The following is a 15,559-nucleotide window of genomic DNA, read 5'->3' as shown; positions in this document are numbered from 1 at the left end:
CATATTGTTTCCAGTTCGGTAGCGTATCGCTGATTTCTTATTGCCAAGTAAATGTTTATAGGGGTTTAGTGTTTCTGCTTGAACTTTAAATATATGTACTGATTAGAACTTGGCAGTGTCCAATGTAGAACCAGATCACACATTGACTACGTATACATGTTCCAGGGCCCCCTCGTTCCATCTCCCTGAGGACCAGACACTGCCGGTGATCATGGTGGGCCCGGGAACAGGCATTGCGCCCTTCAGGAGTTTCTGGCAGCAGCGCAAGGTTGACCGGGAGATGAACCCAGTGCCTCCCCGTGAGTTATTGAAATTACTAATGTGTTCAAAACTTCTCTTACATGAGTTTGTGCGAGTCTCTCCCTGACAACCCCTCCGTCACTGTCTCCATGTCCAAACAGATATAAGAGAAATGTTGGACGTGGATTATTCAAATCTATTTCCGAGCCGATTCATACGAAACAGATGAAAGCGTGTTGTCATTATTGCAGTAATGATTTATGTTTGCTAACTTTGTATGTGAGTGAGTGATCCCAGTTTGTTTATCGCTTATACCTTTCGTTTCATGACACCCCTTCCCTATGACACTGGTCACAAGTAGACCGCTCTGCAGTGAATCATTACAAACCAACTTTGATTACTTCTAAATTAGTGTTTGGTTGACTTGCTAAATTGCTGGTAGGCAGGTGGAACTCATTGCTTTGCCGTTTGGTCAGTGGCTCTGTTCCTTCAGAATGCTTTGCCGTTTGGTCAGTGGCTTTGTTCTTTCAGAATGCTTTGTCGTTTGGTCAGTAGCTTTGTACCTTCAGAATGCTTTGCCGTTTGGTCAGTGGCTTTGTTCCTTCAGAATGCTTTGCCGTTTGGTCAGTGGCTTTGTTCCTTCAGAATGCTTTGCCGTTTGGTCAGTGGCTTTGTTCCTTCAGAATGCTTTGCCGTTTGGTCAGTGGCTTTGTTCCTTCAGAATGCTTTGCCGTTTGGTCAGTGGCTTTGTTCCTTCAGAATTCTTTGCCGTTTGGTCAGTGGCTTTGTTCCTTCAGAATGCTTTGCCGTTTGGTCACTGGCTTTGTTCCTTCAGAATGCTTTGCCGTTTGGTCACTGGCTTTGTTCCTTCAGAATGCTTTGCCGTTTGGTCAGTGGCTTTGTTCCTTCAGAATGCTTTGTCGTTTGGTCACTGGCTTTGTTCCTTCAGAATGCTTTGCCGTTTGGTCACTGTCTTTGTTCCTTCAGAATGCTTTGCCGTTTGGTCACTGGCTTTGTTCCTTCAGAATGCTTTGCCGTTTGGTCACTGGCTTTGTTCCTTCAGAATGCTTTGCCGTTTGGTCAGTGGCTTTGTTCCTTCAGAATGCTTTGCCGTTTGGTCAGTGGCTCTGTTCCTTCAGAATGCTTTGCCGTTTGGTCAGTGGCTTTGTTCCTTCAGAATGCTTTGCCGTTTGGTCAGTGGCTTTGTTCCTTCAGAATGCTTTGCCGTTTGGTCAGTGGCTTTGTTCCTTCAGAATGCTTTGCCGTTTGGTCAGTGGCTTTGTTTCTTCAGAATGCTTTGCCGTTTGGTCAGTGGCATTGTTCCTTCAGAATGCTTTGTCGTTTGGTCAGTGGCTTTGTTCCTTCAGAATGCTTTGTCGTTTGGTCAGTGGCTTTGTTCCTTCAGAATGCTTTGTCGTTTGGTCAATGGCTCTGTTCCTTCAGAATACTTTGCCGTTTGGTCACTGGCTTTGTTCCTTCAGAATGCTTTGCCGTTTGGTCAATGGCTTTGTTCTTTCAGAATGCTTTGCCGTTTGGTCACTGGCTTTGTTCCTTCAGAATGCTTTGCCATGGGATAATTAATGGCTTGCGTTCCTTTATTGCCGGGTGACCTTCGAAAACGGCAATAAGTTACGGAAACCTTTAGTCAACAATCTTGCATTACTGTAAGCGCGGGTACCCAGTCTTTGCACACGATGTAAGCTCTTCTCGGGATACAAGTAACATCAGTGTCCCTTTCTTCCTCAGACGGCGAGAGGAAAGGCTGGGGCGAGATGTATCTGTACTTCGGCTGCCGTAAGAACAACATTGACAACATCTACAAGGATGAGCTGGGCCAGATGAAGGCTGAGAACGTCCTCACAGACTATTTCGTGTCCCTGTCCAGGGAAGCAGGACAGCCAAAGGTAGTACTGTAGGGTGTGTGTGTGTGTGTGTGTGTGTGTGTGTGTGTGTGTGTGTGTGTGTGTGTGTGTGTGTGTGTGTGTGTGTGTGTGTGTGTGTGTGTGTGTGTGTGTGTGTGTGTTTGTGTGTGTGTGTGTGTGTGTGTGTGTGTGTGTGTGTGAACTAACAAATTGTTTATAGGCTTTTAACTACGAGTAAACTCACTCTTGTTGCTTTTGCCCCCAAGCGTTATTTGAGTGTATTTGCACTTGGTTACAAAGGCAATAACACTTTTCTTAAGATGTCAGCATTTGAGTGTATTTGCACTTGGTTACAAAGGCAATAACACTTTTCTTAAGATGTCAGCATTTGAGTGTATTTGCACTTGGTTACAAAGGCAATAACACTTTTCTTAAGATGTCAGCTAAGAGAGTGGCAAAGGTAATGACTATGGTTACTTTACACGTTGCTTATTCTTGTCAGTGTCGTGTTTCTGACAGCCTCTGTTAATATTCGTGAGCATTGAATGCTGTGCCTGTGTTATTGAGGAAACGACCAAACAAGATGTAGCCTACCATCCTAATATTTCTGTTCTTTACGCTTCAGGTGTACGTCCAAGACATTCTCTTCAAGAACGCAGCGATGACCTACGAGTCAGTTGTTAAACGCGGCGGCCACTTCTACGTCTGTGGTGACGTGTCCATGGCCAATGACGTCACAAAGACCCTGGAACAAATCCTTGCACACTACGGAGGCATGAAGCCAGAGGATGCCAAAAACTTTGTGCTGGAACTGAAGGTACGGTAGACAAATCTAAATTTTGCTGGGGATTGGTTGTCCAGGAATATTCAATCTCTTGCTTTTCAAGCCAACTGTTGATGTTCGTGATTGTAGAGTTTTAATTATTACTTGAAGGAATTATAACATGCACGAGTCTAATCTAGTCGCAAGAAAAAATCAAGACAAGTAACCTTGGTATTACAAAAGTAAATTGTCTCCTAGAGGACATGGTAGACGTCTACAACAGTATAAAAATGTACGTCGAATGAAGGATGTTCTTGTTCTGTTGTGAGTGATAGTATTCACTCTTGCCTTTTTTGTGCACTTCTAATAAAATCAAACTTATTTTCTTTTAATTTTAGAATATGTTAGCAATGTGTTTTGTCATTTTTGACTCACATGCGAAGCAAAAGTGAGTCTATGTACTCACCCGAGTCGTCCGTCCGTCCGTCCGTCCGGAAAACTTTAACGTTGGATATTTCTTGGACACTATTCAGTCTATCAGTACCGAATTTGGCAAGATGGTGTATGATGACAAGGCCCCAAAAAACATACATAGCATCTTGACCTTGCTTCAAGGTCAAGGTCGCAGGGGCCATAAATGTTGCCTAACAAACAGCTATTTTTCACATTTTTCCCATTTTCTCTAAAGTTTTTGGGATTGAATACCTCACCTACATATGATATATAGGGCAAAGTAAGCCCCATCTTTTGATACCAGTTTGGTTTACCTTGCTTCAAGGTCAAGGTCACAGGAGCTCTTCAAAGTTGAATTGTATACATATTTTGAAGTGACCTTGACCCTGAACTATGGAAGATAACTGTTTCAAACTTAAAAATTATGTGGGGCACATGTTATGCTTTCATCATGAGACACATTTGGTCACATATGGTCAAGGTCACTTTGACCCTTATGAAATGTGACCAAAATAAGGTAGTGAACCACTAAAAGTGACCATATCTCATGGTAGAAAGAGCCAATAAGCACCATTGTACTTCCTATGTCTTGAATTAACAGCTTTGTGTTGCATGACCTTGGATGACCTTGACCTTGGGTCAAGGTCACATGTATTTTGGTAGGAAAAATGTGTAAAGCAGTTCTTAGTGTATGATGTCATTGCTAGGTTTAGTTACCCTAAAGGTCGAGGTCAAGCATGTGAGTCGTATGGGCTTTGCCCTTCTTGTTGTTGTTGACAAAAACCAGGAGGTAGAAACCGGTCAGTCGTTGTTACTTGTGCATTTTTCTATCCAATGAGTACTATTTTCATTGCTGTCTTCTTCATTGCTTAACTATTTTTGCCCTTCTTTACCTACAGGATGCCAACCGGTTCCACGAAGAAATCTTCGGCGTGAGTATACAGAAGAGCACAGAGGCTGGCAACAAGGCAAGGGACCAGAGCCAGAGGGCGTGGAAGTTCATCGACAATCCCAGCAAGCCGGCCTCCAAGGAGACGGCCAAGCCCATGCCTTTGCCGGTCAGTACACCTACGTGTGCTCCTGTTTATTTATTTATTTTTTTGCTAGTCTGTGGGCAGGCTTAATTGATTGAAAATAATAGCGTATCAGGCCTGTTTGAAAGGGAGGGGCTTCAAAAACGAGGCAGGGATACAGGGGCTGGCCACGCGGGGGCCCCCAGATGCTGTTGAAGTTTAGCATTTGAAAGGGTGTTTGTTTCGTTCATGGGCTGAAATTCCCACGGCTTTTACGTGTACGACCGCTTTTACCCCGCCATTTAGGCAGCCATACGCCGCTTTCGGGGGAATTTGAAAAAGGGTATTCTGGGTCTTTTCTGGAGAAAAAAGGTACATTTACAGGGTAGATCCAGCCCGTAGTACACCTGCGTGTGCCCTGTTTTGTTTGCTAGGCTGTGGGCAGGCTTGAATTAAAATGATAGAATAGCGTGCGAATGCCGGAGTGGCTCAGTGGTTAGAGCGCTTGCCTCTCACGCTGGAGGTCGTCGGTTCGATCCCGACCTGGGACAAATTCAAATACCGTGGTCGCCGCTTAATAAAGCCACTTTGTGACCGACGAAAAATGGCTTTATTAAGCGGCGGATTTATTAACCGGCGGTCCAGGAATACGTCATTTTCGAAAGAAAAAAAAATCTTCTCTTTTGTTTACGTCACTCAGTCACTTTCTTTCGTCATTTACACTTGTTTGAATCTAAACAAAACTTTACGAAGGATGTTGAACTTTTGTTTTAATTATGTACATGTACGTGTACTTTGATCACTTCGGTACATCAATAATTTCACTGTCACCGTCACGAATCATTACTCGGCAGAGAAGAACGATTTTATGAGTGTTTGTTTGTTGGTCGTTTTCCACATCAGTTCTCTCACTGAGTCTGCGAATGGTTTAAATTCTTCCATGCGGTGACCACGACTTTCCAGACCAGATCGAAGGCGGGTCGTTTAATTTAGTCATGAACACAACATGCGATCAAAGCTACACAATTTATGAACTCAACACGTGCGGTTTTTATTGACTGATATTCTTTTCTGAGCTCGGTTACTTCGTGATACGCGTGAGCGTGGACATAAATAGACCTATGACTTGAGCGATTACAAGAACAAGATAATAATTATGAGTTTTAGTCACAAACTACGTGATTTCTCTGAGAAAACTGGCTTTAATAAGCGGCGGGTTGGGTTTATTAACCGGCTTTTTCTAATACATAAGATATAGTGATAAATCCGGACCGTCTGAAATCGGCTTTTATAAGCGGCTGGCTCTATTAACCACGGTTTTATTAAGCGGCGTCCACTGTACCCGATTTGTCCGACCTCTGTCCAGTCCACAAATCTAGAAACGGGTACCTGACCCTATACCCTATAAAGGCAAAAGTCTGCGAGGGAGAGGAGTGAACATCGCACTCATAAAGCTGGCCCGAGAGAAGTACGTCGCTCCTCTGGGACCAAACATGGTTTATAGACTACCTTTACCTTTGCATTTACCGTATATAAATCAAGCTGATCAGAACAGCAACCCAGAATCACGTGCGAGTGAGAAGTGTTGAAAATGGTTTATGCTCCACTGGCGGGAAAGGGCTGAAGTATATAAATCTACTTGGGTGGTTTTTTTTGCATTTTTTTCAAAACATAGTGCTCCCGAGAGCTATCCAAAGTCTTCTCTTCCGACTCGATTATAAATTGCGTGAGTTTTTAGGGTGGCTTAATCCTGTAAGTTTCTGACAACTTACAAATTGCCTAGAAGATGAAATTATGTTTTCGTCTTTAATGTTTGTTTTGGTAATGTTTGATTCTTCTAAAACATTAAGCATCCAAGAGCTTTGACGATTTCAAACGGCATTGTTCAGAAATGTCTATATTCCGATAGGCTACCCTTTCTTGGAATCGTTAGTTGTTCATTTCCAAATAAAAAAACCAAGAAAGGTAATTTGTTGGAACGTTTGTTATTGACAAAACAATACGTTACAATCACAAGTATGTCGACCCAACGGTCTTTTAAGTGCACAGACAAACAATTAGTAACAAGAACTTAGCTTGGTTGAGTTTTCGGCCGCTTGTTGGTAAACCGCAAGCGAATGAATCATATTTCATATCGCAGCATACTTGATGTTTTTGGATTTGTTCATTTCCAAGCCAGGTAATTATCTTTGGCTATGCTGGTATCCTTACTCTGTGTACAGTTTCATACCTGGAGGTCGTTCACATACTTTCCATGAAATGCGAATAAGTATGCTGCAATAGGATTATACCTTTCTGTATGATTGGGGTGTTTATTGGATTTTTTTTACAGAAATGTTGAAATTATGTGTTTATCTTTCCTACTTTTAGGAAGAATCACAGGCCTAGTCAACAAACTGTTCAAGCAGTAAGACAAAAATTAATGTGTATTGTCTGCACCTTATTTGAAATTGAATTCTAGCTCATCTTTTGACAGCCGTTTTTTTCTCACTTTGCTCTGTGTGTGTTTCTAATTCATTTTCCAGGAAGTTATGGGTTCTTCAGTTCTTATGTTAGACTCTCTAATTCTTATGTTTGAAACTCTTATGCCTTCTATTCTCTTTCTTCTGTAGTTTTTTTTTATCAGTTGGCATAGTTTGCATAATTTTTAGTAAATCGTTTTGTTGAGCATGAAGAAAATTATTATTTTGTTGGCAGTTATTTTTCTTTTCAATGTTGTTTTTGTCTAAATTGGAATGCACTTCTTACTGTGGCTTCATGTGTGTAGTGTAGTTGAATAGCAAAATGATTGTGTGCCTATTGAACACATTATTTTTCAGTTGTGTCCTAAGCAGTGTAGCCGCATTATGCAGTGTCTTGTGCAATTTAAGAACTGTCTTTACAACCTTTCCTTTAGAATGTACATGACAGCTTTGTTCAAGAACATGTTTATGAATAACGTGATATCTTACGTGCTGCAAGCAGCAAACTAAAGACATTTCAACCGTTGATTTACACAAGTAAATGCAGTATGACTGATATGGAATGTTTCTCTGATATCGTCTGTTTTAAGTACCTTTATCTACAAAGTTCTGAAACTGGTGTCTTGGTCTTCTATGTCCTTTACAATTTCAAACTACCTGTACTTTTTCTGTCTTGAAATGACCATCTGTTTTAACCAAAACAGGACCTATTTGCTAATTTCTTGACCACTTGTCTACCGTTTACGTCTTATTAGTTCTCTGTTAATTCTAAACAGACGTGTGCGTGAAACAGTAAACTCTGACAGCAACAATCGAAGTACAGTGAAACAGTAAACTCTGACAGCAACAATCGAAGTACAGTGAAACAGTAAACTCTGACAGCAACAATCGAAGTACAGTGAAACAGTAAACTCTGACAGCAACAATCGAAGTACAGTGAAACAGTAAACTCTGACAGCAACAATCGAAGTACAGTGAAACAGTAAACTCTGACAGCAACAATCGAAGTACAGTGAAACAGTAAACTCTGACAGCAACAATCGAAGTACAGTGAAACAGTAAACTCTGACGGCAACAATCGAAGTACAGTGAAACAGTAAACTCTGACAGCAACAATCGAAGTACAGTGAAACAGTAAACTCTGACAGCAACAATCGAAGTACAGTGAAACAGTAAACTCTGACAGCAACAATCGAAGTACAGTGAAACAGTAAACTCTGACAGCAACAATCGAAGTACAGTGAAACAGTAAACTCTGACAGCAACAATCGAAGTACAGTGAAACCCCTCTTGTAAGACTTCCAAAACTCTGAATAAATCAAGTCAAAAATTGGAGGGAGTCTTAAAGTTGAGGTAAGTTGAACTAGGTTATGAACAGAACATCTGAGAAACCAAAGTCTGAAGAGGGGGGGGGGGGGGGGGGGTCTTAAATTAGACTGTCTTGAACGGGTGTGTTCCACTGTACCGCTGTCCAGTTACACGCTGTGCGTGTTTCCACTCTACTGAAGGCTGCTTATTTATCAAAGTAGAACAGAATATGTCTACAATACTGACATTACAAGTCTGCTCAGGCCTACTGAAAACTGGCCTTGGCAAAAGAGACTGTTGCTGAAGCTTGGGCATTGTCCCCCTCTGACTATGATGGTTTTCTGCTCAAATAAAACAAGTCGCGTAAGGCGAAAATACAACATTTAGTCAAGCTGTCGAACTCACAGAATGAACGCAATGCAATTTTTCAGCAAGACCGTATACTCCTAGCATCGTCAGTCCACCGCTCATGGCAAAGGCAGTGAAATTGACAAGAAGAGCGGGGGAGTAGTTGCGCTGAGAAGGATAGCACGCTTTTCTGTACCTCTCTTCGTTTTAACTTTCTGAGCGTGTTTTTAATCCAAACATATCATATCTATATGTTTTTGGAATCAGGAACCGACAAGGAATAAGATGAAAGTGTTTTTCAATTGATTTCGAAAATTTAATTTTGATCATAATTTTTATATTTTTAATTTTCAGAGCTTGTTTTTAATCCAAATATAACATATTTATATGTTTTTGGAATCAGAAAATGATGAAAAATAAGATGAACGTAAATTTTGATCGTTTTAGAAATTTTTATTTTTTTTACAATTTTCAGATTTTTAATGACTAAAGTCATTAATTAATTGTTAAGCCAATAAGCTGAAATGCAATACCGAAGTCTGACCTTTGTCGAAGATTGCTTGGCCAAAATTTCAATCAATTTGATTGAAAAATAAGGGCGTGACAGTGCCGCCTCAACTTTTACAAAAAGCCGGATATGACGTCATCAAAGGTATTTATCAAAAAAAGGAACTCTCATGTCAAATTTCATAAAGATCGGTCCCGTAGTTTGGTCTGAATCGCACACACGCACACACGCTCGCACACACACGCACACACACACACACACACACACACACACACACACACACACACACATACACCACGACCCTCGTTTCGATTCCCCCTCTATGTTAAAACATTTAGTCAAAACTTGACTAAATGTAAAAAAGCAATCATTTTATCCCCTCGTTAACAGCGCAAATGGGGGAAAATTAACTAACCTTCTTTTTTTACATTTAGTCAAGTTTTGACTAAATGTTTTAACGTAGAGGGGGGAATCGAGACGAGGGTCGTGGTGTATGTGTGTGTGTCTGTGCGTGCGTGCGTGTGTGTGTGTAGAGCGATTCAGACTAAACTACTGGACCGATCTTTATGAAATTTGACATGAGAGTTCCTGGGTATGATATCCCCAGACGTGTTTTTCATTTTTTTGATAAATGTCTTTGATGACGTCATATCCGACTTTTTCTTATTTTCCTCTGATTTTGGGGTGTATTTTTTTTTTGGGGGGGTGGGGGGGGGGGGGGTTCAACTAACCTTCATGGGATAAAAGTTTAACTGACAGTTGAGAGGAAAGTTAACTGACCTTTTAGGGAGACAAACTGCAAGTGACCTTCAAGGGGGGAAAGTTTATCTGACATTACCCTCATATCTTTCAGGACAAGAAGATGGCAATCGGCAAGCCCAAGGTTCCCATGAAAAACATCTTCATGAAGCAGAGGGTGGCACCTGGAAACACGTCCTTGCCCTCCACCCCTTCCAAAGCATGTCTCCTTCAAAAATACCACCAGCGATGGAACTTTCCATCCGATTTTATGCTCTTCTTTGGAAGATGATGCAGCTTTTTTTCGTGATGGAAAAAATGGATGTTTTCAGTTTTTTTGCGTTTGGAGGCTATTACACATCTTCCTAAAATTGCCTCCATCAGTGTTGAGAATGTGAATGTTACTTCATGTTCTACTTTTGAAGACGATTTTCAATGCATCTTTCCTTGTTACAGAGAGAATATTGGGTGTTTGAATTTTTGAAGCTGTTTGCTTGAAGCTATTGTGTTACGGAAATAATATTTGGTGTTTTGAATTTTCCCCAGCAAAAAATATCCAACAATTTCTTGAAACTACTGCATGTTTCTTTGTTGTGAAGAGAATAAAAGAGTTTAAGTGTCGCTTCTTTACTTCGTTGGTTACCGGAAATTCTGCAGAATTTGAAATGTCTGTGTCTCAATTTTCTCTTGTTGTTTAAAATGAACAATGGAAGCAAGTAATGTTTTCCAAAGATCTGACAACTAATTGTTTGTCTTGAGTGACGGAATCGTTGACTGCCGATTCCACCAGACCACACTTATTTAAAGGTTATTAGAACCACTAACCGATGACTGAAGGTTGGAGACATGCACCTGAAGATGCCAAAAATGTAAAGAAATTCGCCTATTCGTAGCTGTATCATTGGGATTTAATTAAAAACGTTTTCTTCAAAAACCGCCAAATTCGTCTGCTACACGAGACTTCGAAATGGCCGCCAGTAGACGAGAACCGGCTGTGACGTCATCTAGTGTCTGGAAACCGAAAGTTACAGCTTACGCTCAAGTGGGCGTTTGCCTACATCGAGCATCAACAACACGCCGAAGGAATGCGCACGGCTGCTGATAGCTACGAAGTATAGAAACAAGGTTCAGGCATCAGTTGTCACCTTTTTCCGATGGGTTTACAACTTCTGCAGCAAGACTGATTAACTGGAAACGGTCAACACGATGTGCTGTGTTTCGCGACACTTTCTTCCAATGCGAACGCAGTTAATCCGACAAGAAAACCTGGCACACACAAAACAGCTGTTGCCTAACGCAGTTCCAGTTCCGACACTTGTTGACCACTCACAGGAGGTCAGAAACCGGATACCAATGTCATCAGAACGATCTGCTTTCACTAAACGCAGACGAAACGAAGTGAGTACATGTATATACTGAATGTGTTCTGTAAGGGATCGGGGTTCAGTGTTACTGGGCGTTTTTGTCAGACTGACAGTATTTGTGGTGGAATGGCATCTGTTCCTAATTTTAGGCACATGTGTTAAGATTACAGATTAAAACATATATCTGTTACTACATGTCCGTCCCCATGCACCCACCCTAAAGTTCCCTCTCTCTCCCTCTTTTACACTCACCCTGGGTAATCGATGAGTCTCAGGTTTAATCAAGTGTCCGTCCATATACACATAGACATTCACACAAACACACACACCTTGTTATAGTTGTTATCTTTTAATTCAGTGTTTTATTAAATGGATAAAGAAATCGTTGATATAGCAAGCTTGCATAAATAATTTGCTGTTGTCCTTTTTTTCAGATCAGGTTCTGTAATACAGTAATACAAGTACAAATTCATGTTTGCAGTCATACTCATAGTGTGTGAGTGTATATGTGTGTGTGTGAAAAGCACTTTGATACTTAAAACATCTGTGTTCTTTGATTTTATTACACAACTGCAGTCAGAATATTAAGCAGACCTATTCCAACAATGCATTTTGATCAGCAGTAAATGTAATGTCAAATCATGAACAACAATCCTGTGAGCAGATATATCTCACAGAAACAAATAGTCCAGCAAAATAATACAACCAAGTACATGTACGGACATCATCAATACAACCAAGTACATGTAAGGGACATCATCATCCACATAAAAAAGTTGATTTTAGGAAGAGCGCAACTCTGTGTTATTACCACTGCTTCAGTCAAACTGCCAGTTCAACTTTATCTCTGTTTTTTTTTTTCTCTCAGAATAACATGGTAAAAAAAACTTGCATGCTATAGAGCTGGATTGTTTCTAGTGATCATGCAGCATGATTTATCCGCATAGAAAACTACTAAAACACCTAAACAGAAATAAAAATGTCTACAGAAAAAAATCCACTGTTTGATTGCTGTCTGTAGTACTCTTCTTGCTAACAGTGGCATTAACATAATTAAAACTAAGCTATGCTCTCTTGGGAGGGAAAAGTGCTCTAAGTACTTTTTGTGTCTACATAGGCAAAAAAAAACCTATGCAATGTTTCAGATTTCCTGACCCACCCTATGTTTTTCCTCCTTATCCTGGACTAGTTTGGACTCTTACAAAAATGTACATCAAAAATGACAAATCTTAATTTTGCAGGCTTACAAGGAAATTGACTCTTCTCTTACAACCAGAATACACCATGATTTCAAGCAAATAAAAAACTACATGCACCTGAGAAAAAAACACTTTAATTCAAGAAGTTAGACCTCCTAACCCCAGCTTTTCAATTCAATTCAATACGTTGTTGATGTTGATTATGGGGCTTAACGTCCTCCCAGGTAACTAGGGACCTATATTGGAACATGATTTTTTTTATACAATGTTAAAAGTGTAGGGTGTAATGGGGGAGGGGGACTGGAGGGTGACGGGGTGTAGTCGCTAATACGTTTAAAGGTGCGTTTATTATCTATTATACCAGACATTTTGTTTTGGCTGGTGTACAGAATAACATCACATAAAATCGCACTCGCAAAACACATAAAATGTACACATCAGTACACACATAACCCAAACCACACATATCCATACCAGCACCATCACACACATATCCACATGCATACTCTAGTTTGTTCATTATAAAAATAAATACATTATGATTAATATCATTACTAGTCAACTTAAATTAAGGCTGAAAATAGATCTTAAGATGGATGTTATTTAGTGTAATGAAGAGATTATGAAAACAAAAAATAAGCTATGAGAAAGAAAGTATGAAAGAATTATGCCCATTCTCCAGTGAAAGTTCTGCTGATTGTGGTAACTTTTTTTTCTGTCCAAAACAGGCGTTGGAATGAAGTTTGAATACTGTGCCCAATCTACACCGGAGGATCCAGGCGAGTGGAAAAGGTGAAGGCTAAGTGGAAAACAACCATGTCAGCACAAGGGGCATGGAGACAGCTTCCTGAAATGCCTTCACAGTGACTTGTCCGATGAACCACGAGCCTGGATAATAAAAGGTAATCAAAGACATTTTAACATTTACTACTCAAGATTACCCCACTGAGATTTTTTCTTTGACATAATATATATTTGAAAATCTACAGGTGATATTAGCATGTATAGGTTTTTCTCTTTCTCTTGTTTAAAACTTCGAGCTTAAGTTTTGACATTCTACCCTCACACCTTACTTTTTCATCAGGTTATCTGAACGAGCTGTTTGAGGAGGTGGTGATCCTAACACTGGCCTATGGCAACACTGGCCTATGGCAGCTACAACAAAGCTCTGCATACACAGCGAGACTACAATGCAACAGTGCCCAGACTTTGACTGCTACAGCTAGACCAGTTGACAAAGCTCAAGTTGTCACCAAGCAGCACACCTCAACTGGCGACCAACTATAGACTGAGGCTGCCTATCTCCAAATCTGACAAAGCAAGAATTGTTACGCAAGCTCCACATTTCTGTTTGCAGTAGCCGACCTTAAGTATGCAATAGTTCTGCACCCCCCCTCCCCCACACACACACACAAACACCCCCCCCCCCCCCCAGTTGAAAGATGTAATGTACCTTTTATTTATGTGACATATTTGAAGCCTGTGTAGCTCTGTGACAGAAAGAGGTCTCTGATGGCAGCGACCAGACAGGCAGGAAGAACTTTCCTGTTCTTTCGGCAAGTCAGTATGCAACTTGTCTGTATGTCCTGAACACATCAAAACATTTTCTTTAATTTAAGCTACATAATATCATGTGGATGCACTGATTGGGTGTAAATAATAACAGCAATTGGTACAGTCAATTTAGTAAATGTGCAACAGAACCCTAATCATCAGACATTTTACAACAGCAAATTTCAACAGTCCTTTTACTTTCCTGAATGTCATTATTATTTATTAAAACATGCATCTAGAGCAACATACATATATATATCTAAATCTTCTTTTATCCAAGCTCACCTGAAATTCAGGCTGCTTTCCCATGCAAAGTACAAATGCAAGTGTCCATAAACCAGGGTTTAATAGTATGTGTGTGAGTTCTGATGAAAAAGAGATTGTGTTGTAATATTGGTTATTACTGAGTGTTGATGTTACGATGATTACATTATAAAAACAACAACAACAACAGAACAATGTGAAGAGCAAACTTCTGTGGGAATACAAGTGAGTTAATTATTGTGTGTGTGAAACTATATGTGACTGAGTGTCACAAATTTAAATGACAACAGTTGTTCAGTTTAAATTTTCTTGGTAGCCTTTAAAAACAACAACAAATAAATACATTTAAAAATCAAACAAATATAGGCACCTCAAAAAAAGTTGTATGTACACCTTCGTGGCTGGTGATGCATTCTTGCTCCCCTGCAAGTTTTCATTCTACAATGTATCTCAGGGTAGCTTCCTCTCTCCTCTTCTGCCCCTCCCACATTGTGCACACAGCCATTCGGACCAGTCTCTGCAACCAAGAACAGTTAAAACTGCGATGAGCTGTTGTTCTTTCACTCGTGAATGCAATGCACGAACACTTACACAATATCACACATATTCGCGAGTGCGTTGACATTTCAGTACACAAACAATCATGAGCAAAAAGACGGCACAGACTCGAAAGCAGACGATAAGTTCATCACAGAGAGCTGGCGTGTTTACCTTTGATCGCTGAGACAGAGTCGCAATTTTCGTCGTCACTGTTCTCACCACTGCTGGAAGTGGCCTACTCATCTTCTGTGCTTGATTCTAGCAGAGAAGCGGGTGGTTCGACCATGTACGGTTCAATTTCGTCTGCAGTTATGCCTGTTGCCGTGTTGGTGCAGCACTCGCCATCTTCAAGTTGACACTGTATGACGTCACGGTTAATTTATTCATCAGCCAAGAGTTTCGCCAGTCTCGCGAAGGAAACGAGACACAATGGCGGGTCGTTTTGGGGAAGAAATACGTCGCTTCAGGCACAAAAATCGTCGGATTACGGCCTTAGAAGATTCCGAAATAAACCAAACATTGTTGAAGACGGTAAGAAAGCGGTTTTCTAACTAACTGCACACATCGGGAAGTGTTCGGTCGCGCAGGAACACGATTCGAAGCGTTTTTGTCGCTAAATTAGCGTGGTCTGGTCCTTTAATATGCACTGGAAAGGATCCTTAGAACGTCTTTTGTTCATGCAATTTAGTTGCTACATATTTCGTGTATGTTGAATTTATCATAAATGTGACCCTTCACCACGGAATGAGTCGGATGTCACCTCGCAGGGTTCTGCGCTAGGCCTAACATACGTCCGGGGGGTGTCCGGTATCAGCGTGAGGTTCATCTTAGTCACAGGCTTATAACTCGAAAAGTTTTCGCTCTTTTCTAAAACGGTTTTCACCACCGGAGAGAGCATAAACAACTCTTTACGAAAATGTAAAAATATAAAAATCATGCAAAG

At 40.7% G+C, this 15,559-nt stretch overlaps 1 protein-coding gene and 1 non-coding gene across 2 annotated transcripts in view; both read left to right on the top strand.

Annotated features, from left to right (window-relative positions):
- The window catches only part of LOC138977005 (nitric oxide synthase-like), an 89,567-nt gene extending 79,580 nt beyond the window's left edge, over nt 1–9,987 (top strand). The window contains exons 24-28 of the mRNA XM_070349896.1: nt 166–299; nt 1,987–2,144; nt 2,728–2,919; nt 4,218–4,376; nt 9,811–9,987. Of these exons, the coding sequence (XP_070205997.1) occupies nt 166–299; nt 1,987–2,144; nt 2,728–2,919; nt 4,218–4,376; nt 9,811–9,987 (820 nt within the window). The remainder of the gene's footprint in view (nt 1–165; nt 300–1,986; nt 2,145–2,727; nt 2,920–4,217; nt 4,377–9,810) is intronic.
- On the top strand, nt 4,810–4,882 carry Trnae-cuc (transfer RNA glutamic acid (anticodon CUC)). The gene has a single exon. It is a non-coding gene; the product is annotated as a tRNA-Glu (tRNA).
- Nucleotides 9,988–15,559: the final 5,572 nt, after the last annotated feature.

This window comes from Littorina saxatilis, linkage group LG9 (genome assembly GCF_037325665.1).
Source record: "Littorina saxatilis isolate snail1 linkage group LG9, US_GU_Lsax_2.0, whole genome shotgun sequence".
In the NCBI taxonomy this organism is placed as follows: domain Eukaryota; kingdom Metazoa; phylum Mollusca; class Gastropoda; order Littorinimorpha; family Littorinidae; genus Littorina; species Littorina saxatilis.
This window is presented reverse-complemented; position numbering and strand designations above follow the sequence as displayed.